The sequence below is a fragment of the Meleagris gallopavo genome, chromosome 1, assembly GCF_905368555.1.
Source record: "Meleagris gallopavo chromosome 1, MGAL_WU_HG_1.1, whole genome shotgun sequence".
NCBI lineage: Eukaryota > Metazoa > Chordata > Aves > Galliformes > Phasianidae > Meleagris > Meleagris gallopavo.
The window spans coordinates 75,144,132-75,168,542 of record NC_139404.1 but is presented as its reverse complement, the minus strand read 5'-3'; the positions used below and the strand labels follow the sequence as shown (position 1 = coordinate 75,168,542).

At 43.7% G+C, this 24,411-nt stretch overlaps 1 protein-coding gene across 1 annotated transcript; it reads left to right on the top strand.

Annotated features, from left to right (window-relative positions):
* The first annotated feature begins 946 nt into the window (after positions 1-946).
* Positions 947-22,590, top strand: LOC104912832 (alpha-2-macroglobulin-like). Its single transcript, XM_085218435.1, has 29 exons — positions 947-989; positions 1,125-1,234; positions 2,531-2,692; positions 2,980-3,207; positions 4,775-4,838; positions 6,059-6,201; positions 6,553-6,702; positions 6,895-7,065; positions 7,750-7,849; positions 8,572-8,577; positions 9,272-9,398; positions 9,670-9,898; positions 10,166-10,292; positions 10,929-11,050; positions 12,735-12,786; positions 13,537-13,620; positions 14,034-14,210; positions 14,687-14,771; positions 15,910-16,066; positions 16,389-16,463; positions 17,194-17,359; positions 18,271-18,494; positions 19,049-19,267; positions 19,559-19,686; positions 20,032-20,122; positions 20,891-20,959; positions 21,367-21,469; positions 21,638-21,679; positions 22,421-22,590. The coding sequence occupies exons 1-29, from the start codon at positions 947-949 to the stop codon at positions 22,444-22,446; spliced, it is 3,480 nt and encodes a 1,159-aa protein (XP_085074561.1). The 3' UTR covers positions 22,447-22,590.
* The last annotated feature ends 1,821 nt before the right edge of the window (positions 22,591-24,411 follow it).

Genomic DNA, 24,411 nt, shown 5'->3' with positions numbered 1-24,411 from the left:
GAAATACTACTATGTAATCCACATAAATTCTTAGGGATGTATGTCTGAATGTGACTCTGACTGCTTATCTCATCATCTAGTATATTGTTTAATACTTTGTGATTATAGTTACACCTATGGAAAACCAGTCCCTGGTTTGGTGAGTGTCCAAGTGTGCCGGAAATTTTCCCATTCTGCTTCACATTGTTATAGAAAAGAAGGAGAAGCTGTATGTGAAGAATTCACCAGGCAGGTGAGCTACAAGATTAAAATGTAGGAGTCCTTATGAGTAATGGGCAGCGTTGCTTAAATTAAGAGGGCAAATCTGTGACTGTTGGTAGATGGTAGGACATCAGTGATAACTGTTCAGGAAAAAGCAGATGTTCTCAGAGGAAGATGTTTTTAAGAGATCAGTCATTAAACTGGAAACAGAAATGAAGAAAACCCCACAGCTGAAATCCTGACTCCAGTGAAATTAGCACAACTAGCAGTTGTGAGGTCTCTGGTATTTATCACCAAACTAGGGAAGAACCTTTGACAGAATGTCATAACTGTGGGAAAGATTGGCAGGGAGCAAAGAGCATAGAGAATGAGAAGACAAGAAGGCAATATATAAATGGGTCAAACACAGAAGGGAAAAAGTAAAAAAATGAGGAGAGTAAAGACAATGAAAGAAGCAGGAAGACAAAACTGAGTTTTGTTTTGGAGTTAATAAGGAAAGGAGTTAATAAGGAAAGCTCTGCATGACTGGAGAACTAAGTATTAAGAACATAAAGACATAAAACATTAAGAACATCTGAGGTTACATGAACAGAAATTAAGCATGTTGTACTGAGCGTTTCTGTTCTACAAGGCACCCAAGTTGTTTCTATTTTCTCTCCAAACCCTTACTTAGGCAGATGCTCATGGGTGTGTTTCTGATGTAGTAAGGACTAAGATATTTCATCTCCGGCGCAGGGGATATAAGATGAGCATTGAGGTGCAAGGCAAGATCACAGAAGATGGTACAGGTATGTGTCACATGGAGGTGGGAAATTAATTGTAGGCTGCAAGAGGTGAGCTTGGCAAAGATGGGGAAGGTAGAATGGCGTGTCTAAAAATCTTAAAGTTCATTAATAATCGCTCTTTATTGTGCTCTCTCTCAGGAATAGTTGTGACTGGAACAGGCTCCTGTGAAATCACATCCATAATGAGCAAAGTCAGCTTTGACCTGTTGGATTCTCATTACAGACCAGGGATCCCACTCTTTGGCAGGGTGGGTAACTTCTGAGATCTTGGAAAGTGTAATGTCACAGCAAACTCATTGGTTGTCAATGGTTTACAAGCCGGTTCAGCCCAGTTCCGTGATTAATGGGGTGGAGGGACACACAGATCTGTCTGGGAAAGGGGGATAGGGAAAGGGTAGGGAGATGGGCCTAAAAACAAAACAATCTGAGGAGGAAAGTTAATTTACTAAATATTATATTGGAATGCAAGATAACAATAATACAGTTGGAATTGAAGCTAATAAATCAAATAAAATGAGAGTGTCCAAAAGCCAAAGGTCTTACTCTAATGCTGAAGGTGAGACAGCTAGGGAGCACACACGCAGAGACAAGCAGAAAGGGAAAAAGTAATGTCCTGTGGCTTGTGAACAGTTTTCTTTCCCTCAGAACAGAAAATGGAAATGAAAAAGTCTTCTGGGGTGTGTAGTTCTTCTCTTCTGAAAACCAGGTATTCAGAAAATTGGCAGTCCATGGAACTGGACACTTTAACTCCCAGTTCTCTACATTATGTTACTGATAACAAAAATCATAAAACCATGACACTGGTGTGCAATTTCATCAATTGGAATAGCAGTGTGTGCAGATGACATAACCTTTGCAAAGGCAGACAAATTACTGTCTGCCAGGGTACCTAAGAAACGCATGTCCCTGAACCTCCCAGCTGTCATCACAGTAAAGAATAGACAGTCTGTTGTTCTGTCATACAAGAGTAACATCAGGGAGCAGCAAGCATGGGCCATTCCTCAAGGAAAATTTAGCCAGGAGCAAAGCAGAGCAGGGATGTTAACAATTTCAAGTTCCACCAATAGTCTAGTGGTCACCAGGCAGCATAAGGCAGTAAGTCAGAGCTGAGCTCAAACAAGGAAGTCCTATCAACATGATGGGAACAGCAGGAGGAAGAGCTGAGTGTAGATCTAACCATGATGCAGGTTAGTCTAATGCTCTGACAAGGCACAAGCCTAATTGAACTCAGAATTGCTGGAGTAAGAGGCAGGTAATATGTGATGAATGTCATCAAAGAGTCTGAATAGAACAATTAAAACTGGCTAAGAAAATCAAGGTGCTAATAGATGAGTTCCATGGGATGATTAGATTGCTTTGCTGATGAAGATCTGCTGCCTCGAACAACTTAGGACTCACCATGCGCATTTCCACATTCTTCTATTTTGTTCTTCTCCATAAGAAACATCTAGCCTAGCAAAGAAGAAGAGGGAGAGGGGGTTTTAGAACTTAGGAATTATTTCTGTTTGTAGCTTAAAATCTGAAGTTTGCTTTTGCTTTTCTAGGTGAAGCTGGTAGATGGTAATGATGTTCCCATTGCCAATGAAACCATCAGGATTTCTGTGAATGGAGACATATACAAAGGAAATTACACTACAGATGAGCAGGGACTATCCTGGTTTTCCATTGATACTACCACGTTCACAGAAGCCTCCCTGGAAATCCGAGTGAGTGGCAGAGACAGGGCAGGGGCCTATCTCTATCTTTTTTGTTCAGCAGAGGAAATATATTTATATAAGTCATCAGCCTTTCTTCCAAAAAGGAAATTAAGCAAGTTTTTTTGGCAGGTCACCTCTCTACTCTGTCTCCTGTGCATGTTTTTCTAATGTATCTTTTTCTTTACCTTCATCTGAGAATGAGAGATACAGAACACAGCCAGAGTTTGCCCATGGACATCCATATGACTTGTTGCCTGGTTTTAGTCAGCTGTGAATTTTTTATTCTTCTTTATCAGGCTGAATATAAACCTGAACTGAACTGTTATGTCAGTGACTGGATCACGCCTTCACATGAGCATGCCATGCGTAGAATAAGTCGGTTTTACTCCCCCAGTAAGAGCTTCCTCAAAATTGAGCCCAAGTTGGAGATGTTAAGTTGTGGCTCCTCCGCAGAGATCCAGGTGCACTATATCTTCACACCAAAGGTTATTGAACAGCAGAGGAAAATTATCATTTACTATTTGGTAAGAATTGTTTGTTGTTACTTTGATCCATGTCCATAGCAACCATATCATTGCTAGGTGATTAGTCCTTAGCCAGTTGCAGTGGAGGGAGCTTGGAACTGGAAGTATGATCGGTAGCAGTTGGACTTAAACACATTCCCATAATGTTTCCCATGTTGTCTTCTGTTTTCTGTCTTGGGTAGGTTGCCTGTGTTTGCTTAAGACAGAAGAGAGACAAAATGTTGGTGTACAGAATATTGTCAAGACTCTCATTTCTTAATACTCTTCTATCCCATTCCACATTCTGGTTCCTAAATGGTTACAAAACCAGTTTCCTTCTCAGTCTTTTGGTAGATACCTGACCACTGAAACTAAAGTAAGACCTCTAGCTACAGAATTGGAAAAGATTAATAAATTTAGAGCTTTTTTTTTTTTTTTTTTTTTTTTCATAAATCAATCAGTAATGGAAAGTTCAGGATACCAAGGCAACTGGAAGAAATTGTAATACACTTGTATTGAGGGCAGAGAAGATAAACTAATTCAGCTGTGACTGAGCAATGGTCCATGACTTCTGCTTGGGAAAAGAGAAAGAAACAAGTGAACACTCAGATAGTATTTCTTTCCCCCGAATCTTTTTTTCCTGGCTATTTCATTTAGTAATACTAGCAAAAGAGATGAGATTTCTTCTAGCTATGCAGATCTAGAAGAAATCGGGGGAACAGACATAAAAAACATCTGGGGGAGTTACAAGGACTTATCTCAGTAAGATTACAAGAAAGGGAATAGAGAACTGTGGTAGACATATCCATGTGATTATTTTCAAGACTGTTAACCGTAAATTGAAACATAGGATTCCTGTTTATCCTAGTAGCTTGGGAAAGATTATCTTAATTATAAAGCAGGTAAGCAGTCAGGGAACTTACATTTCATAGGTGTATAAGCCACACCTTGAAATTAAAATACAGTGCTATGACATAGATATCCCCCATAGAGTACGGGAGTGCGCAGTAATTGTATAAAGATCATTTTGGGTTGTAAAAAGAAAACTATTCCTTGAAATGAGGAAATTACAGGCAGCATTCAGGATGTTGTTTTAAATCTGGCTTCAGGTACTTTATTCAAGTACTTGTTGTTTATAGCCTGTGTTCTTCTATTCAAACTCTGTGTGAATTATGGAAATAATTCTGATTCGTTTTTTCTCCACTGTGTTTCACAAAGCAAGTAAGAGTTAAGTGAGGACAATCTTTGGTCATCAGTCTGTTCAAAAATGTTAGAAAAGTGCATATCAATCCACAAACCTTTGTGAGTTCAGAAACAAAGTGCATTTGAACCTGAAATACACATGTAATGTGTACAAAAGTAAAACTGGGTCTGACTAATGAGGAAACACTGGTCTTTTCAAGGAGGGAACATTTCTTGCTTAAAAAACTTAGTAAATTTGAGTCTGACTCTTGCTTAGTATCATCCTTGCTCACAGTTGTTACTACTATTCATGCTCACATATCCTACAGCTTACCCAGTGAACATTCATTTTTCTTCCCTTCATCACCACCAGCAGTAATTATGGAAATCTTTCTCTGTCACACAGGTGATGGCCAAGGGAAGTATTATGTTAGCAGACACCTATGATCTGACTGTGGATCCTGGAAATGGTGAGCAGAAATAAGGATTTTAGCATCTACTATGAGATGGGGATAGGAGGATATAGAGAAATTATTTCAGTTCAAACATTTTAAAAAACTGAAGAAATTTAATTCTTCTTCGATTAAATAGTTTGAGTTGGTTGTGTTTTGTCTGAATTCTTTCTGTTGCTATGCTTTTGACCAAAATATTTTAGAAGATACACAGAAAATACACAGATTTTTTTTTTTCTCAAACAAATGCTTTCCTGCTGAGCAATGTAATCAATTCTGATTGTGAGTACTTATCAATGTTGTAAGATTCACGGATGAGTTGGAAGATATCTCTTTTTCCTTCTGTCTCTCTTTTTTATTTATCTTTGAGGACGTTATTTCTTTCTTTTAAATGTGAAAACATGTATATATATATGTTCCAACTAATGCATGTATTCTGTATGCATAAATGTCCGTGGATTACAGATTTGAATGACTGAGACTGTCTATGTTGCATCTTTAAAAGTCTTTTGACAATGAGACCAGGGAAACCATTTTGGAAGTCTATGAGGATTTGCACCATAGTGGGAATAAACTGTATGCAGAACTAAAAGATCTTGGTTGCTACAAGACATGATGTTGTGAGAGGGTGTTAGAAAACTCTGCTTCCCCTCTAGTTGTAGTAACTAAACTAACACCCTGACTCATATCAAGAGACTTTCTATCACCTTCATACATACTGTGAAATGAAACTCAGGTCCAGTTAGAAAGATCCTTTCAACATAAAGGAGCATTTCTCACTGTAGCTGGGGTAAAAGTTTGGTGTTCCAGGTAAATACTAGCTTAGGACTAACTTTGAGGAACTTTTCTTTCAATCATACTGCAGTCTTGACTGCTGCTGCATGCTACAACTCTCCTTAATTTCTGTGTATGTTCTTCTTTGGTCATCTATTGTTTTGTAGACTGCAGAAGATCTTAGAGCTTGAGGAATAAAGGGGCTAGGAACATTAGGAGGTAAAGCCAGACAATAGCTGGGGAGGATCCAGAGGGCATGTTGAGACCCTCCAAACATCTAATTTGGCTATTACATAATCACTATCACAATTGAATTCAGATGTTCTTCAGCAATAAGCATAGACTTCAGTCATGTAGACTTCATGCCCCTCCTAACTAAAATTATGAACTTCTTTATATCAAGAAGACAAATATATGGGCTGGAACATCTTGTTATATAGCTTAGTATTTCTTCTTTCTTTTAGCTTATGGGATATTCCAGTTGATTTTACCTGTTGAGGCGACAATTGCTCCCCTGGCACAAATGCTTGTCTATACCACTTCACACAGTGGAGAAGTCATTGCTAGTACAGGAGAATTCCAGGTTGAAAGTTGCCTTCTCAATAAAGTAAGTAAAAATCAGCATTTCTGTTTGTTCATGGCCGTAAGTTCAGTTATTAATCCCATCATGGAGGCAGAACTCACAATGGGTTCATGAAATTGTCTCATCAGACACTGACCGAGGTTTAGTTACTAATATTCAGAATAAGTTACAAAGCCGTAACTACAAAAGTGAAGGAAAACATAATAACAAAGATAACTGCTGGTCATTATGAATCACACTAGTAAAAGCTGAATATATTAGAAGAGTTGTAGAGCACTAGCAAAACTCAATTCGCAAAGCTAGATACTTCAGTATCTAAGAGTATCTAACAGCATCTGGAAAACTGGCTACTTTAACCTACTTTTGGTGTTGCAGGTCAACTTGAGTTTTCTACCCAAGGAAGAACTTCCTGCCTCCAACACAAGTCTGAAACTCCATTCCTCACCAAGGTCCCTGTGTGCCCTCCGTGCCGTGGACAGGAGTGTTCTCCTCATGAAGCCTGAAAATGAGCTCTCTCCCAGCTCTGTAAGTCTTTGCTGTTTCTAGTAGTAAGTAATACAAAAATTAACTAAGTACTTATTAACACCAGAATGGACACAAGGCCATGTATGGCATTCACCATAACTGGTTTTAGTAGCCACATTCTATCACTGGACTGTTAGTTTCTGTGTCTCTGCGAGTGCTAACATTTTTACCTGGTTGTTTGCATTTTCCAAGGTGTATAACCTTCTCCCACTCAAGGAACTCCGGGGCTATAGCTTCAAGGGCTACTACTTGGAAGAAGAAGATGTAAACCCCTGTGTGTCACTTGACAACATATTACTGAATGGATTCACCTATGTACCCATTTCTCCTGATGGTGAAGGTGATGCTTACGAAATTCTCAAAGTAAGCACCAGACTTCGATTTTTCTTTATTTCTTTTCAGAATACAGTATCCTTTCCTCTTCTTCCCCATCTTGAAGGTCTTTTTGAATTAAGTTTGCTGTGAGCTTGCTAATCTGTGTATGCAAGGCCCAGTCCCTGCCTCTGTATGGGCTCATTGCTGATACGTAAGTGCTCCTCTGAGCCGTTAAAACCTTGAGGGGTCTCCTCAGTGCTAGTGCAAAAGCCAGTGAATGGGCTCAAATAAGGAAACAGTCACGAGTACTGGCCTAATAGCAGAAATCCCCTCCTCAGTCATGCAAGTTCTCTGTTTGGTGTAGATAGCGGTTTAATAAAGTTCCAGTTACTGTAATAACCCACAAAAATACCAATCTAAAGAGTCCTGCATGTAATTTTTTGGATACTTTCAATTCAATGCTTTTCACACATCATTTTCACCAAGACAGATGTCCCCAAGGCAGACTATGGTCTTCAAAGCTTTTCATCTAATCATGTCAGGATTTAGCCTTAGGATGAATATATCATGATAAAGCTTCAATAATTGGGTTGAACCAGTCTACTTAGCATTTTATATACAAGCCTTTACTGTTCTGACCAATTCCAGATACATCTATGCTTGGCAGATTAAAAATAGCATAATTTCAAAAGCTTATTTGCTTTTTTATTGTTCTTTCTTTTTGTTTAACAGCTGATAGGCTTAAAAGTCTTCACTAGCAACAAGATCCATAAGCCTGAAGTCTGCCAGCATTACACAGCGCATATGATGGAAAGGAGTTACAGTGGTTCTAGTAAGGAGACCTGCTTCATTTTATCTCCAAACAACTACCTAAGATTTACCATCATGCTTCTTTCTTCTCCTCTACTTCTTTGAATATTAATTACACTAGAACAATCAAACTTTGAACTAAGATACAGCCTTATTCAGGATCACTTCCTTCTGGATTCAATCCTGAAATATGAAACTGATACACCTTATTCTCATCTAAAAAGAAATGTCTGGTTAAGACTGTGCTCAGTGAATTACATGCCAAGCTCTACAGCAAGGATCCCATGGATGCTAAGACCATCCATCTATATTGGATGGACTGCCAGGCATGAAGTGTAGGCTTTGTTCCACCAAATCAGAGTTCACCTATAGAAACCTAAACAATGACAGTCTCTACTTCAAGGTAGTTACATTCCAGCAATAACTAGGGAAATAACTATGGCACAAGTAAGTCAAGGTGATGAGAAGGTGATATGAATCTGTGAGCTGATGTGTTGCGCTGAGGGTGGGAAAATTTTATTCTGTTCCCAGTTTTCCTATTCATACGATTTTAAGAGTCTGTGTAGGTCATTTCATTCTTTGCAGCATCAGTGACTGCAAAGACAGAAAAAAATATTACTGTTTTTCCCAAATGACTGATTTTTTTCATTTTTCCTAAACAACTAGGTTGTGAAACATTTGTTTGTTTGTTTGTTTGTTTGTTTGTTTGTGGTACAGTTGCTCAGCTACTATTACGAACAATAGCCTTTGGTCTTGAGGACGCTCCTAGTCATAACAGATCCGATCTTCTGTTTTGAAATGCCAGATCTGTCTTCAGAGCATGGCCTGAGACTACTCTGCACTATGAAAAGGTGTAGAGTCTTTCAAGACTGAAGGAAAGCCTTTCATAAGGCACAGCACTCTGAAACATTGTCAGAATTGGTCTCCCTACTCTGGAACTGCTTATGTGCTTGTACCTGGAGATGTAAATATTCAGTTCATAAGAATTTGAGATGGAGAAGGGGAAGGATAAGTGTAACTGCAGTTTCTGGCCGTGTATAAATACAATCCGCTAAATGAAATTTATTAAGCTATATGCAACCATAATATCTGGAGGCAGTGAGTTCCACATTTGACTTCCTTAGTGCAACAGAAAAGTACGGTCAGTAGCCTCGTTACAACCAACCCATTTGGTGATCCTGGATTTGCTGGCAGTGGAATTAGAATGATCAACCCCAGTTTCCAGTGAGCAGTTGATGTGAGGTTAAGAATGTAGTACAGGGAATGCTAATTCCAAACAGAGGCAGCTCAGAGTTTGAATCTGTGAGTCTTACCATGATTAAATTTTTCAAGTTGTTCTTTCAGTGTTAGAATTTTACCAAAAAATAACCACTGACTGGAAGCATTGCATCCTCCTTGATTAGAATGGAGTTTGACTTATCTTTTCCTGTAACAAATTTTTTAGTCAGTGCATCGCAACTGCTTGATGATTCAGACTATGCAATGTTAAAAGGGATGGATGCTGGCAGTCCCATGGAGACCATCCGGAAGTACTTCCCTGAGACATGGATTTGGGACATATTTTCAGTGAAGTAAGTGTTTATGGGAATTGGGGCAAAACCTCAGAAGATAGTTAAGCTTCTGTAAAACTGTCAATATTTTGGTGAGGGAATATTTTTAGTAGACAGAGGGATTGCTCAAGGATGCTAAGTACAGGATGTTTTGGGAGGACCTGCAAAACATAATGCCCATATCCCAACTGGACAGAAATTTCCTGTGAATAGTTGCTGTTCATTAGGCTGAGAAAAAAAAATAGATGATCTCCAGAATATGACTGAAACCTTGCTCTCTGTCCCTCACCAGCTCTGAGGGAAATGCTGAACTAGATGTGACCATCCCTGACACCATCACTGAATGGAAAGCCAGTGCATTCTGCATGTCCCCAGACACAGGCTTTGGCCTGTCACCAACAGTGTCCCTCAGAGCCTTCCAGCCTTTTTTTGTAGAGCTCACCCTACCTTACTCTGTAGTGCGTGGTGAGGCCTTCACACTGAAAGCCACTGTTTTCAACTACCTGACAGCCTGCATCAGAGTAAGGAAGACTTAAATCCTTCTTCATACCTGTACCTTCTTGTATACTCTTTGCCTACACCTAGCCTTCTTTCTTATCTCTGACTAGCCTTAGACCCCTTCCTCCCTGAAATTCTTATGTTATACCTTCAACATGCTGGAAATGCCCACATACAACTCCAGCTTCCTGCTCCTTTGCTACAGAAGAAATTGCTAATTTTTCCTAGCACTCTGTCTTCTCCCTTTCTCTCAAGATCATTCCTTGATTACACCTCTCTACAAATGGCAGGTCAGTGTGATTCTGGCTCAGTCTACTCAATTTCTGGCTATTCCAGTGGAAAAGGAGGAAGACTCTTATTGTCTCTGCGAGAACGAGAGGAAAACAGTGGCTTGGCTGGTGACTCCCAAATCTCTAGGTAAAAGTCGAGGAATGCTGAAAACTGCAGGAAGGAATTCTCTGTGCTGTTCTCCCATTTTGGTATCTGAAGTTAGAGCTACAGTTTCCTGGAAAATACTGCAGTGTGTGTATCATCTGCGGTTAAGCGGGAGGTAAAGCCTGGTACACTCCAAGGCCGTATCTAGCACTAAAAGAAACATCATCAAATCTTACAGCCCCTGGGCAACATCTTCTGAAGCTATAGGCATTGCTGGCTGTCTGGCAAGGACATTTTGTCAGCTCCATCCATCCCTCCCACAGATTAGACGATTGCCCTATGAGACCCTCACATTTGCTTTTGCTGTTGTTGCATGTTGGGGTGGCAGTCATGGTGTGCATGCAGAGTAGCAGACTGCTAAACAGCTTTGGGACTGGTGAGTCCCACCACTATGGTGCTCTTAAGTTCTGGTGAATAAAAGCGCCAAAACAGAGTCACCTTTCAATGGCAGTGCAGCTCACTTGCTCCAGGATTCATTCTGATATGGATAGCTAAGCTTCCGTGGGAAAGAAGCTGGGCCCGTCTGTGATGGGCCCCTAGGCTGAAAACTCCCAGAAATGGCAGCAGCTCCTGCTGCATGGTGCTGCTAGGCAGGACTGACTGACTTGTTTCCTCCAGGGCTGGTGGAGTTCTTGGTGAGCACGGAGGCACTGCAGAACCAGCAGCCGTGCAGAAACACCATAGTGGAGACCCCTGAGAAAGGGCGGAAGGACACGGTCATCAGGCAGCTGCTGGTGGAGGTATGCGGGCTGTGGGTAGGAGAAGGCTGAAGCTGACTCACAAGCTAGACACATTTAACAGAGCTCTGGGTGATAGAGCACACAGTGTCATTGATACTGTGGTCTTCCATTATACTTGGCAAGAATGCATAAAGTCTGCAGGCTAACAGCTGTGCAGTGCGTCTCCTTCTACTCTGTATTTTAAAACTTCCCCATCCTCTACCGTAAAAGGACTCCTAGTCCAATTCACCCTTTCCTATATCTGCTTCATGTTACCTCCTGTTTAAGTACGCCGTCTTTACAGCTTTACCCAATAGGTTCGCCCGTCAGTGCGTGCTGTCTCTCTGCTAGTCGAGTAGCCAAGCAAACTGCCTGTTATGCTGAGTGTTACACACCTTTGGTCTGGCACCAGGGTGAAGGTGGGGAGTTCAAAGTACCTGTGGGAGTTAGATGTCTGAATAAAAGTCCCCCTTCCAAACTCTAAATATTATAACAGTCTGTGAGAACATGTTACAGTTTTACAGCTTATCTGTTTTCCATGGCTGGTACTAGGCGGTATGGAATGAAACGTTTTGTGGCAGTTCTGTATAGTTTATTATAGGAAAATGCTATGTAGATTGTTCCAAGACTAATGCCTCCTGTTTAATTTCATGGAAACTACAACAGGCATGAAGGAACAATAACACAGTCTGATAGAGCAAATGCTCAGCTACAAAATACTATTTTTCAACATAGTCACCACCAGTAGCTGTGCATTTTTGCCAGCGATTAAGCGCATTCAGCACTTATAAAAATCTTGCCTGCATTCCACGCTTGTAAAAGTCTTGCTGAAATGTTGGCGCAGTGAGGTGGTGGGTGGTAGATCCACTGCTTGGTCTCCATAAATGTTCTGCAAGAACCATTGAATGTCAGTGGGTGCAATTTTTTCTGTTCAGATGTACACCTTTTCTTCGTATGCACTTCCATGTCAGATGTCATGTTTCACATTGCTTCACCGTAGCCATCTGTTGCATGGCAACGAAATATAATGGAATACTGGTGGGAAAATTCAGCCCCTACTGCCATACCACCAACATCCTGACATCGCGGGCCAACATTATGAAATAGGAGGCACTACTTTTGGAGCAGCCCTCATGGATTATTATGCCGAGTGCTGTAACTTGACAGAAGTACGCGATGTTCTCAACTTTTCTCGTAAAACACCCTAATTCTTGCCTGTGTTGCATCAATTGCATCAGCAGATATTAGAGTGCCCATTTTCCCTTTCTATTCTCAACAGATGTTTTTCCTCAAGTGTCTTCAACTTACGATCAATAGCACTGCAGACGACTTCTGAGCGGCCCTCTAGAGGTGCTATGAACTTTTGCTAACAAAAGCACTCACTGTAATGCTGCAGCCCTTTTGTTACAAGGATGCAGGAGCCTCACTGCATACAGTAGTTGCAGGTCACCCACGTGGTAGTCCTGCAGTGCTGTTGCTCTCCTTTTCCTGTTCTTTCCAGTAATTTAGGATTATGAGTGTTTTACTTGGATTCGTATTTCAGAGTTCTTTCTTTATATTACAGGGTGTGCTTGTGACTCCTTCTCCTTCTCCAGTTCATTCACTTTTCACTTACTTATTCCTCTTTCCTTGTTAGGCATCCCTCTGTCTGTATTTCCTTCTCAATAACTTCTCACCTCTCTTATTTTCTTTCATTCCACCCAAGCCTGAAGGAGTTGAGAAGGAAACTGTTCAGAACTCTGTGCTCTGTTTGAAAGGTAAGGCCCTCCCTCCCTGCCCTCCATTTGTTTTCGTGTGGGTGATGAGTGGGACACGCTTGGAGGAAGAAGACAGCGCTGCCTCTAACGTTTCCCAGATTGACTGATATTTTACAAATGGTTATAAGGGGTAATGAGACAAGATGTCGTTCTCTGAGTAAATTGCTATGTTATTCAAATTTCTTCAAAACTTATTCACGCCAGATGTTGCTGGGAGAGTCTAACATGAACAGCTAGCGAATGAGTTCTGTAATCCGTAAAATATACAAATGGGGAAGTTTGTGCTTGTACCACTTGCATTTTTTTTATTTTAATTCATTTTTCATTGTGTGAAATATAGCTTACGACAATTATTTTTAGTATATTTTAGTAGTACTTGTAGTATTACTAGTTTTGCTGACCATCTTCTATGGCCTTCCTATGATGGCACAGCTGCCCAGAAAGGTGTGGTGTATGCCCCGTTCCTGGAGACATTCAAGGTCAGCCTAGACCAGACTCTGAGCGACCTGGTAGAGCTGTAGGTGTTCCTATTCGTTGCAGGGGAGTTGGACTAAATGACCTTTAAAGATCCCTTCCAACTCAGACACTTGTATGATTCTAGATAATCAGAACAGGACCCTTCACTTGGGGCCCAGAGACATCTTATTTATAGCAAGGGATGAAGGGAAGAGGAAACTTTTCTGATGAAGGCCCTGTGCCTTCCATTAAGCTTGGGACTACACTGAAGCTGTTTCTTCTTGTTTCTCTCAGGAGAGTCTGTGAAAGAGAAGTTTTCTCTGTTGCTTCCCTCAAATGTGGTACAAGACTCAGGCAGAGCATATTTCTCAGTGCTGGGTGAGTGATCTGCCTGGGAAGGATCTGCTGGGAGGAAGAAACGTGCTGTTTCTGCCCATCTGCATGACCGTGTTTGCCTCCTAGCTCTCACACAGATTCTTCTCCTGGTTCCAAGCGCACTTCATTCCTGCCTTTCCTCTCTTCTGTCTCAAGTGCTTTCCCTTTCAATTCTGTTCTGTTTGTTGCTCTTTCTGCATCTCATTCTGTTTGGGTTTCTCTACTAGTGACCTATCTGTTGACTTATTACCCTCCTTTTTTTTTCTCTGTTGTTGCTCTATGTTTCATTCTAGGATTGTTATCAGTACAGATTTTTCTTCTGCCACCTCCTCCTTCTGTTTTTCTTTAGATCTCTCTGATTTTGGCAGCTCACACCGAATTTCATTAATATCCCTCTTGTATTCCCTGTTCCTTAGGTGATCTCATGGGCACCGCCATGCAGAACCTGCACCAGCTACTCCAGATGCCATTTGGTTGTGGTGAACAGAACATGGTATTGTTTGCACCCAACATCTATGTCCTGGACTATCTGAACAAGACCGGACAGCTGAGTGAGGAGGTCAAATCCAAGGCCATTGGATACTTAGTGAGCGGTGAGTTGAACGCGACTTTTGCTTCTGCTCTGAACTTTTTCAGAACATGTCTGGCTTGCTTCTGTCAAATGCTGGCCAGATATGGAAAGACAGGCTTGTCTCTTACTCAGATGGTCTCTTCTGTATGCCAGGGAAGTCCCTTCCATGTCTTTTTTTCTATTCTGTTTCTTATGCATTAAAGTACCTAGTCATTTCACCCACTTTGCTCTGCTCCTTAACAGAACAGTGCACTGGTACCAGTTGACCTGCTGCAGTGGCTTGTCCCTTGTTGTTAATGTGTCCTGCCCGCCTTCTGAAGAAAGGCAGATACTGCATCTCTTGCAGTATAAGCAGTATATGGAGGTGGGGTTGTATTTGCTAGGATGGGACTAACCTGTTTCTCTGTTTTACTGTCGCTGATAAAGCTGCTTTTCTCTTCTCAGCAGACATTCTCTGAATATTGCTTTAACTTTTTTTTTTTTTTTTTAACTCTGCAGGTTATCAGAGGCAGATGAACTACAAGCACCCAGATGGCTCTTACAGTACCTTTGGACCACGTTATGGCCAACTGGGGAACACCTGGTGAGATTTCAGTGTTGTCTGTTCCTCCTCCATATGCTCTCTTTCTCAGCTACAAAGCTATGACAAATACCACCCGATGGTAAATAAGAAATGTAGTTGTAGACCAATGGACTTCTCAGAGCTGCTGTGGGCCCTGTGCTGCCTCTTAAGTGAGGAAAGAGGCTGCATCAGCCACTTATGTAGATGAAGCATCTCCTCCCACCTTGCAGCTATGAGGACTATGATGGACAAGAAAGACAGACAAAAACAAACTGGGAAAGAAGGGAGAAGGGATTTCACATCCCAAATGAAGAAAGCTGAAGAGTTGCAGTGGCAGCTCTTCTAGAGTAGGATCTGCTGAGAACTGCTGGGAAAGGTATTTTCCTAAAGGACGACAATCCAAAAGCAGTGCTGTATGGTTATCTTCCAAATGTGTTTGTTACTAAACAAAAGACAGTCTGGAGGAGAGGTTTGTTGCCAGTGTGATTTACTGCAGAGCTCGAGTTACTCCAGCATATTATTACTGTGCATTTTTAGCTTTAGGTAAGGGTAAGAATGGATGATTTCATCACCTTGCTTTTGGTCTCTGAAGCAGTACTTGTGCCCTGGGAGTAACTGGCCTCTCTACATGCCTAGTTTTTTTTTTCCCGTAACTGCTTTGTAAAAGCTCTTCTAAATGTTATACTTTGTCCACGGTTTTACTGACATATGTGGAGAATTCTGGGAAGCCCCTGAGACGTGGCTATCTGGAGAGAGAGTCCTGCCAGCAGACCATAAGCTTCTATGGATTGATTCTTTCTTGTTATTCTGATTATTACTCTCATACAGGTGTTGAGCTAATTGGCATGCAATGCTCTATTTTTTTTCCAAAGACATTTGTTTGGATACACATTAACAATCTGAAGTCCTCAAAACAGTAGCCTCAATGCAACAGGATCATAGGCTTATATGGGCCAAGAGGCAGAGAAGAAACCAAGGCAAGAAGCAGGTTTTTGGCAGATTCTTTGAGGTGAAGGTGTACTTCTTGTCTGACTAATTGACCTACAGATCCCCAAGCCTCTTTTCCTTCTTCCAGACAAGTGAAGTGCACATGTGCTCTGTCACCTGGGATGGATAGCAGGCCTGCACAAGCCTTCTCACTGTTCTATCTCCCTTACAGGCTCACAGCCTTTGTCCTGAAGTCCTTTGCCCAGGCCCGGTCTTACATCTTCATAGATGAAAAGCACATCCAGGATGCTTTGATCTGGCTCAGTCAAAATCAGAAGGAGAATGGCTGCTTCCGCAGTTCTGGGATGCTCCTGAACAATGCCATGAAGGTAGCATGTCTGCCTAGCTGGTTCTTAGTGAGGCTGGCACTTGACTCCAAATCAGATGGGTGCAGCTGAGCTTCTTGAGCACACAGGCCCATGGGGAATTCCCATATCAATGTCAAGGACTAAGGAGCCAGAGGCCGTTTTGTGTAACTGCCATGACAAGAAGGAGAAGGCGGCGAACCATAAACGGCACAATATGAGCATCAGTGGGGAGGACACGAGCTAAGGGTCTACAGTACAGAATAAAGTATACCCACAGAAATGGTAGAAAAATGAATATGAGAAGATATGTGGAGTAAGCATCTAATTTTATGTTTCCCTGCAGGGCGGAGTGAACGATGAAGTAACACTGACAGCCTACATCACTATTGCACTGCTGGAGATTCCTCTGCCTGTAACTGTATGTGTCACAGATGGTACTAACCTGCCCCACTAGCCTCCTGTAGATAATTAGGCCCCTTTATATTTTGAAAGAAGAAATTCTATCTGGATACACTTTCTTTCTTTTCAAGTCCAAGACGGACTGACGCTTTTTCTCCACTTTCCTCCCCCGTCCAATACTGTCTCTTACACAAACATTTTACTGCGTCTTCCTCTAAGTTCTTTTCTGGGGTATCTTGCTTTTGCTCATTTTGAAGAGTACTCCGTGGATTAACAGTGAGTTAAATAATATTTAAATTTCAGAAATGACCAAGATAGGTTTTTTACATCCATAAGAAAAACTCCTTTTGTGTCAGAATTGTACGTGTTTGTTAGACGACTTGTATGGGCTTACGGTGTTGATGCAATGCACCGTGCAGAGTAAGTCAGGCAGTGAATACTTCCACAGGCAGAAGAATTGGACCTTGCTTCAAACTTTCAATATCCAAAATCACTGAACTGCTTGCAAAAATCATTGTAACAAGATATTTCAGAGAAAAGAAAGGTACAAAATAAAGAACACTCTTTGGTTACTCCTATGTCACATAAGGAAGCAGAGCTGGAGGGAAAGGAAAACACAGTGGTACAATATATAGCAGACAGTGTGGTAGGGTTGAAAAGGGTCCATGGGTCCCATACAGTCCCTGTTGTTCTAAGATGGACTTCAGTACGACGCTTGCTGCCTGCTCTTAATGTCTCCATCTCCCCAGCATTCGGTGGTGCGTAATGCTCTGTTCTGCCTGGAAACGGCAGGAAATGAGAAAGAAAACCACGTGTACACCAAGGCACTGCTGGCATATGCCTTTGCCCTGGCAGGGAAGGAGGAGAAGCGGAAGGCGTTCCTTGTCTCACTTGAAAAGGAAGCCGTCAAAAAGGGTGAGCGCTCTTGGTGGGACATTGCTTTCTTCCATCCCACAGGTCTTATCTCTATGTCTGATAAAATGGCTTTTGTTGGTGGGGAAATGGGAGCATGGAATGGCTTCTGTGGATGGGGAAAGGTGTAGGGAGAGGAAATGCTTGTGCAGTGTGGTTGTGTTTTTGACAGCTCCCTGTGGGTGCCCAGTCCTACCCTCTGTTCTGAGGGATTCATCTGAAGGCACCGCTTACCATTCCCATTGGTGATGAACAAAAGGGTGGCTCTGCTAACGCCTCACGTCAGTCTACTCCTCCTGTCATACCAGGCACTGCTTTAACAAAGTCTTAGCAATGTTTATAGCCGCTCCTTCCTTCCAGCAGACACGCTCAACACAGAACAAAGCTTACCCCTCACAGTGTGAGGGATGATACATCAGAGAAGAGATGGAAGTGCTGAGACAGAAGACGAATGGGTCATTTCAGAGGTCCTAGCGTAAGCACTGAGTCTTCCAGGAAACTGTATCAAGACTCAGAACCATTCTGGTAAAGTCAGCCTGGATGGTCCGTTTGCCCAAATATTGTCTAGCAGGGTTGCGAAGGAAGTACCACTTCTCAAAAGGGGCAGTGTGCCAGCCTGGTGCTCTTCTTAGGTCTCTGTCTCCTTTAGGTGTCCAAACCTGTAAATGTGTCTGTCAATCTGGAGTTTAAGTGAAAGTGGCATCCAGGCCCAAGAACCAGGCCTTGGCACTCCTAGACTAGTTGTTAACATGCATCGAGTGTGGGGCTATCTAACCCTTCCCATTTCATCCTATAGGACAGGTACATGCTGGGGGCTCTCTCCTCCCCACTGGCAGCAGGTCAGTAACTCCTTTGCAAGAAACTGCTACTAATTCCTTGCTGTCTTCTCTACATGTACCCTGCCTCCTGTGAAGATGGGTCTGTTCACTGGCAGCGGCCTGGGAAAGAGCCAGAGGCTGATCTCCCGTACTACCGCTATAAAGCTCCCTCTGCTGAAGTGGAGATGACAGCCTACGTGCTCCTTGCTCACCTCACCACGCAGCCAGCACCTTCGCAGGAGGAGCTGTCACTTGCATCTCTTATCGTAAAGTGGATCATTGGTCAGCAGAATCCCAACGGAGGCTTCTCCTCCACCCAGGTAAGCAGCAGTTTCCCTCCTGTGACCTCCCGTATCAATATCAGGAGAGTGCCAGAGACCAAGGTGGAGCACAGTAAGGTTAAGCCAGGTGGGAACTGTACCCCCCAGTATTAGCATCTGCCACAGCCACCAAGTTCCCGAGAGGCCAGAGGCTAGTATGTCAGGTAGCACTGCAGGGAATGACTGATATGTTGATTAATGACCCGGTTTATTTGAGCCAGTGGGTGAGAATGCTAGTGACACAAATGACACTGCAGTTTGGAGCTCCCACCACAGTTTGCGTGTGTATGCAGTTGCTGCTTTTCCCCGGGGAGAACACAGAGCTTCACCACGGGAAGTTCAGGAATATGTGACTGCTGTGCAGAGGACACGGGAAGAGAATGGAAGCCTGCAAAAGCTGATCCTTCCCTCTCAGCTTCTCACTTAAGACCAGAGAAAGTGAAGAATGGAGGAGAGGGTGCCTGCTGACAGCAAAGGGTGGGCTGTGGGAGAACAGGATGTGGAACGGCTAACAGGGCTAACCCGGCCATGGGTGTCGGACCTGGCTCTTGCAGGACACAGTTGTGGCTCTGCAAGCCCTCTCCTTGTACGGAGTTTCCACCTATGCCAAGAGCGGAGAAGCTTCCAAAGTGAGCCTGCAATCTGGAGGGGACTTCCAGCAAGACTTCCACGTGGATCCCTCAAACCGGCTGCTGCTCCAGCACGTGCCCCTGCCCCAGGTGCCAGGGGAGTACAGCGTAGAGGTGTCTGGCAAAGGATGCGTCTACCTGCAGGTGAGGGTGATGGGGAAAGTGCCGTCCTGGGAGGGGAGCCCTTTCTCAGGCAGGAGCGAGGAGGAGGGCAGAAGGGATAAGGGAGAGGGGGAGAAGTGCAAGGGAAAGAAAGCTCTGGGAGAAGCCGGAGGAGAGTAGAGCTGTGTGGAGAACAGAGAGGGAGGGAAAGAGGGAAAGTGCCATGAGTGCTGGGGAGCTGTGAGAATGGGGAAGGGAGAGAGCTGGGCTGGCAGACAATGATCTCTTTCAAGCATTGATCATGCACACACACGGCTGCTGGCTCTCCCGTAGACAAGCCTGAGGTACAACGTGCAGCCCAAGCAGGAGAGCGCGCCCTTCCTGCTGCATGTACACACGAGCCCAGAGACATGTGAGAACTCCAAGGCTGACAAGGTCTTTGACATAGGCATAAAAGTCAGGTAAGCGTGTGTTTGGTTTGAGCCCTCCTGAGTAGCCGAGGGAGCTGGAGGAGGTCTGGTGGTGCAGGGTGAGCCAGTCTGGAAGGGGCAGAGCAGCCCCCCGGACGGTGGGCTGGAAGCAGCTGGGCTGGGAGGAGAGGCTGTGGAGGCAAGAGATGTCCTGTAGGGGATAAGCTGTGCAGGGAGCAAAGCGCTGGGCTGCTGAGGGGCGGCACAGGTGACTAGGCTGGAGAAGAAAGTGTTGGATTGACAGGAAGTGGTGAGGTGTCAAGTGTTACAGAAAAAGTGGAAGTGCCCCAGCTTTGATGTGATGTGCTCTGAATCTCTGTGGCTTGATTCCCTTAGTTACACGGGTGAGCGCAGTGTCTCCAACATGGTGATTATCGATGTGAAAATGCTGTCGGGATTCATCCCTGTCAAGTCCTCAGTAAGGAAGGTAGGAACCCACGTGAATTGTTTGTCTGAGGATATCTGCCCCTTTCATTTTATCACCTGGGCCACATTCAGTTTCTCCTTTATTTTTAAGACATGTTCCAGGTGTCTGTGGCTTACTAGGGGGCTGTAGGATTGACATCATCTTGATCCTGCCATTGTCATCTACACACATGATGTGTGTACAGTATTTTTCTTTTCACACCTGGCTGGAAGCCAGTACTACATGATCAATCTGTGTAAAACAGACTATGTCTTTTTTTTTCTCTTTGGACAGGTGATGGGTTATCTCTGAGTTGCTGAAAACATTGTCCGTGTGTATCACATTCAAAAGCAATACTGGTTTCTTTTTCCTTCTGCTGACCTTACCGTATAGTTTATAGCTTGTCTTGTAATTGTTTAAGCCTCAGGTCCCTTTGTGAGATGTTGAGCAAGTGTGTTGCCCTGGAAAAGAGCAGAGATTATAAGATACTGCAGAACTAGCAAGCCTGAAAGAATGTATTGTCATTGAATCCTCTCTTTGCTGTGTTTGGACCAGTGATCAGTCCCTGCTGGAGCTGCTTAGTACTTAATCTGCCAGGCTGGTGAAGGGAAGATCTGGGGACCATTAATGCCTAATGGCGCACCAAGAAGTCAGTTCCACAACGCAGGCCTAGTCACTGCTGTCAGCACTCCTAGTGCTTTATCCATAGTGTGTCCCATTCATAGGGCTGTGAAAACAGCACAGGGAGACCACCCTCAATTCAATAACAATTTGGTCTTCTTTCTTCAGCTGGCACACCACCAAGTTATTGAACGTACAGAGTTCAGTACCAACCATGTCTTAGTGTATCTGGAAAAGGTGAGTCTCTGTTTGGGGCTAGAATGGGAAAGAAAAACACAAGCCTTGGGGACATTTGGCCACCCAAGGCAAAAGACATGGGTCTCAAAACTGGATCTGATAAAAGTAGGAATGAACTGACTTTTGCTGACCTCAGAATTTACTGGTGCCTTCCTCACAGCCCTCAGCAGGTTTTCCCTCTGGGCCTGCATACGGATCAGCCTACACCTGCCCACCAGACACGAGCTCCCCCAAGTGTGGGGAAAGGCCCCGGGGTTTCCCCTTGTCCCTCAGCCAGGCTTGCTGAGAGACACGCTCACACACCCAGAGCCCAGGGCACTAGTGGGAAGAGTTCAATGAGGAGGCAGCAGGAGAGCCCAGAGCAGACAGAAAGCAGACACTGATCCTCCACCACTTCCTTTTCCCAGCTGAGCAACATGACCTTGAGCTTCTCCTTCACGGTGGAGCAGGACATCCCTGTGCAGCGCCTGAAGCCAGCTCAGGTGAAAGTGTATGATTACTATGAGACAGGTAAGTGTGGGGCTGAGGGTGTCCCGGTGAGTGACTGTGGGGAGCTGGATTCATGGACGTGTCTGGGAGCAATGGAAACCCACAGCTGTCCCTGGCTCTTGTCCCTCTGCATTCCTGGGAGAGGGACCTCTGACAGCCCTGCTCTCTCTCTTCCCTTCTGTTTTTCAGATGAGTTTGCCATACAGGAGTACAGTGCTCCCTGCACCACAGGTAGGGTACATAAGAACAAATAGACTATTGCAAATTATTTTGAATGGAAGTCTTCTGCAGACCTTAGGTTTCCTCTGCCTACAACAAGTCTCTGAGCTTGTCTTTACCATGCCTACAGCAGGCTTGAGTCATACCGTACTACAGAGGGGGAAAATAATGCTGGCCACCCCATGTTATATTTCATTTTATTCACTGAGACTGTGAATCTCAGCGTTATTGCCTTAAGTCGGACAGAGGCACTTGTCTTTTCCTGTGTGTGTTTCACATTGTACAAATGAGACTGAAGTCTTCCTTGGGATGGAGCACCATGCTCAGTCTTTGCATATCTACCTTTTTCAAGGCCACTTTCACCATGCTGCAGATACAGAAGTGCATTGAGGAATTGTCTCCCAGCCACCTTGGTGAAATGTTCACATGTCTTCAGTGAATTTCAAGCTTTGCCCTGGGTTATTTTTTCTGATCTGTGGGAAATCCAGGTGCCACGAGACAACATTTACTGTGATAGCTCATGCCTCTCCTTCCTTCTCTGTAGTATGGATATAATGAACATGTCCAGCCATTCCCAATATGTTGTCCTTCTGCAACATGGCAATTTTAGGTGTTGTAGGTTCGCAGATTTTAACAGGGTTTAAGCTGACATGGCACAAAAGGGGCTACCACAGAATGCAGAGAAGTTGTCTGGGGTTCTGGGTATTGCTTCACCAGGAATTCTCTCTCACTCTGTCCTTTCCCCACCTCCAGCCAAAGCTGAACAGGGAAATGCCTGAAGAATACATCTGTGCCCTGATGGATCAGCTGACTTGTTTCTGCCGTTAGTAGTCTTCCTTAACGAGCCCTCTAAAATGTTACGTGTAACCAACACCAAAAACAAAGCAATACAATAAAAATAAATAAAGTCTTGATTCTCCCCATCCGCCTCTGGCCTTATTTTTCTGTTAGCATTTCTCGTGTCTCTTCTCATCCACATTGCAGTGAAGTGCTCTGAGATTTAGATAGAGCCATCCACACCAACACGGTGTTTGGCAAGTCCTTGGGAATACCAGAAGGTAGACAACTTTTGGCAGTGAGGAGGTGTGTTGTCTTGCTTGCCGGTTCTCTAGGAGGAATGGGAATTCTACCTGATCCATTGTGCATCATCTCCCTGCCTATAAATGCAGGTGTTTTCTGCGATATAATTAATTGCTGGACATGAGCCTCTCTTCATATTCCTACTCTCATTCCACAGTGAAATGGGTTCTGTGCAATAGGAGGACAGCATAAAACTTGTTCATTCTGGTTTTTCAGAGCAGACCAGAGAGAAATGGAAGGAAGACCTGTGAAGGAAAGTCTGGTTCTGAAGGCATTGTCTGCTGGTTTCTAAACAGCTGAAGTGAAATCAGAGAGGAACTGCAAACTCAACAGCATCATTATTTGGAATTACAATCAAGTACAACATATGGGAATAACCAGGTTAGGGGATCACCTGCTGGAAAGGAGAAGGACCTAGGTGTTCCAGTAAAGCTTCTGTTTACAGAGCCCAGAATAGAACACAGTACTCCAGATACAGCCTCACCAGGGCATAGTAGTGGGATTCCTCTTATGAGGAATCTACATCTAGATAGGGATAACCAGGTTCTTGTGAGGCCTCATCTGGAGTACTGTGTCCAGGCCTGGGATCTCCAGTACAGGAAGGACTGGAGCACTTAGAGTGGGTCCAGAGGAGGGCCACTAAGATGATCAGAAGACTGGACCACCTCTCCTATGAGGAAAGGTTGAGGGAAGTGGGATTGTTTAGCTTGGAGAAGAGAAGGTGCCAGGGAGACCTCATTGTGGCCTTCCAATACTTGAAGGGAGCATATAAACAGGAGGAGAAATGGCTTTTTACGAGGGTGGATAGTGATAATGATAGTCATAAGATTCCTCTTAGCTTAACTCACCAGTCTGTCCAGGTCTTGCTGAATGGCAGCACAGCCTTCTGGTATGTCAGCCACTTCTCCTAACTTTGTATTGCCAGCAAAACCAGTTCTGTGATTCTGTAATTAGAAACTATACTGGAGATGCAAATCTCTGTTTGATACTGCAAGCTATGTATATAACTTAGAAGAGGTTAGATTAGAGATGTGGATAAGTACCTATCAGAGAGCAACTCAATCAATGCTTGGTTTCTATGCCAGGGAAGAGAAGCTTCCTTCCACTGATTAGACAGTATCTCAAAAATCTCCTCCCCCTCTACTATGCCCTGGTGATAGAACAAGAGGGAATGGTCTTAAACTGAGACAGAGGAGGTTTAGGTTAGATATTAGGAGGAAGTTTTTCACACAGAGGGAGGTGACACACTGGAACAGGTTGTCCAAGAAGGTTGTAGATGCCACGTCCCTGGAGACATTCAAGGTCAGGCTGGCTGTGGCTCTGGGCAGCCTGGTCTGGTGGTTGGTGACTCTGCACATAGCAGAGGGGAGTTAAAACTACATGATCATTGCGGTCCTTTTCAACCCAGGCCATTCTATGAGCCAGCAGTGTGCCTTGGCTGATGGTATCCTGATGTGCAATAAGAAGAGAGTGGCAAGCAAGTTGAGGGAGGTTCTCCTCCCCCACTACTATGCCCTGGTGAGGCTGTATCTGGAGTACTGTGTTCTATTCTGGGCTCTGTAAACAGAAGCTTTACTGGAACACCTAGGTCCTTCTCCTTTCCAGCAGGTGATCCCCTAACCTGGTTATTCCCATATGTTGTACTTGATTGTAATTCCAAATAA

What these genes read in the sequence shown, in the direction of transcription:
- LOC104912832 (XM_085218435.1), top strand. Translation starts at nt 947, where the DNA reads ATGAGCATTGAGGTGCAAGGCAAGATCACAGAAGATGGTACAG. An exon ending in TGGGACATATTTTCAGTGAA is followed by an intron (nt 9,399 to 9,669) that starts GTAAGTGTTTAT and finishes GTCCCTCACCAG; the next exon opens with CTCTGAGGGAAATGCTGAAC. An exon ending in AGATTCCTCTGCCTGTAACT is followed by an intron (nt 16,464 to 17,193) that starts GTATGTGTCACA and finishes CCATCTCCCCAG; the next exon opens with CATTCGGTGGTGCGTAATGC.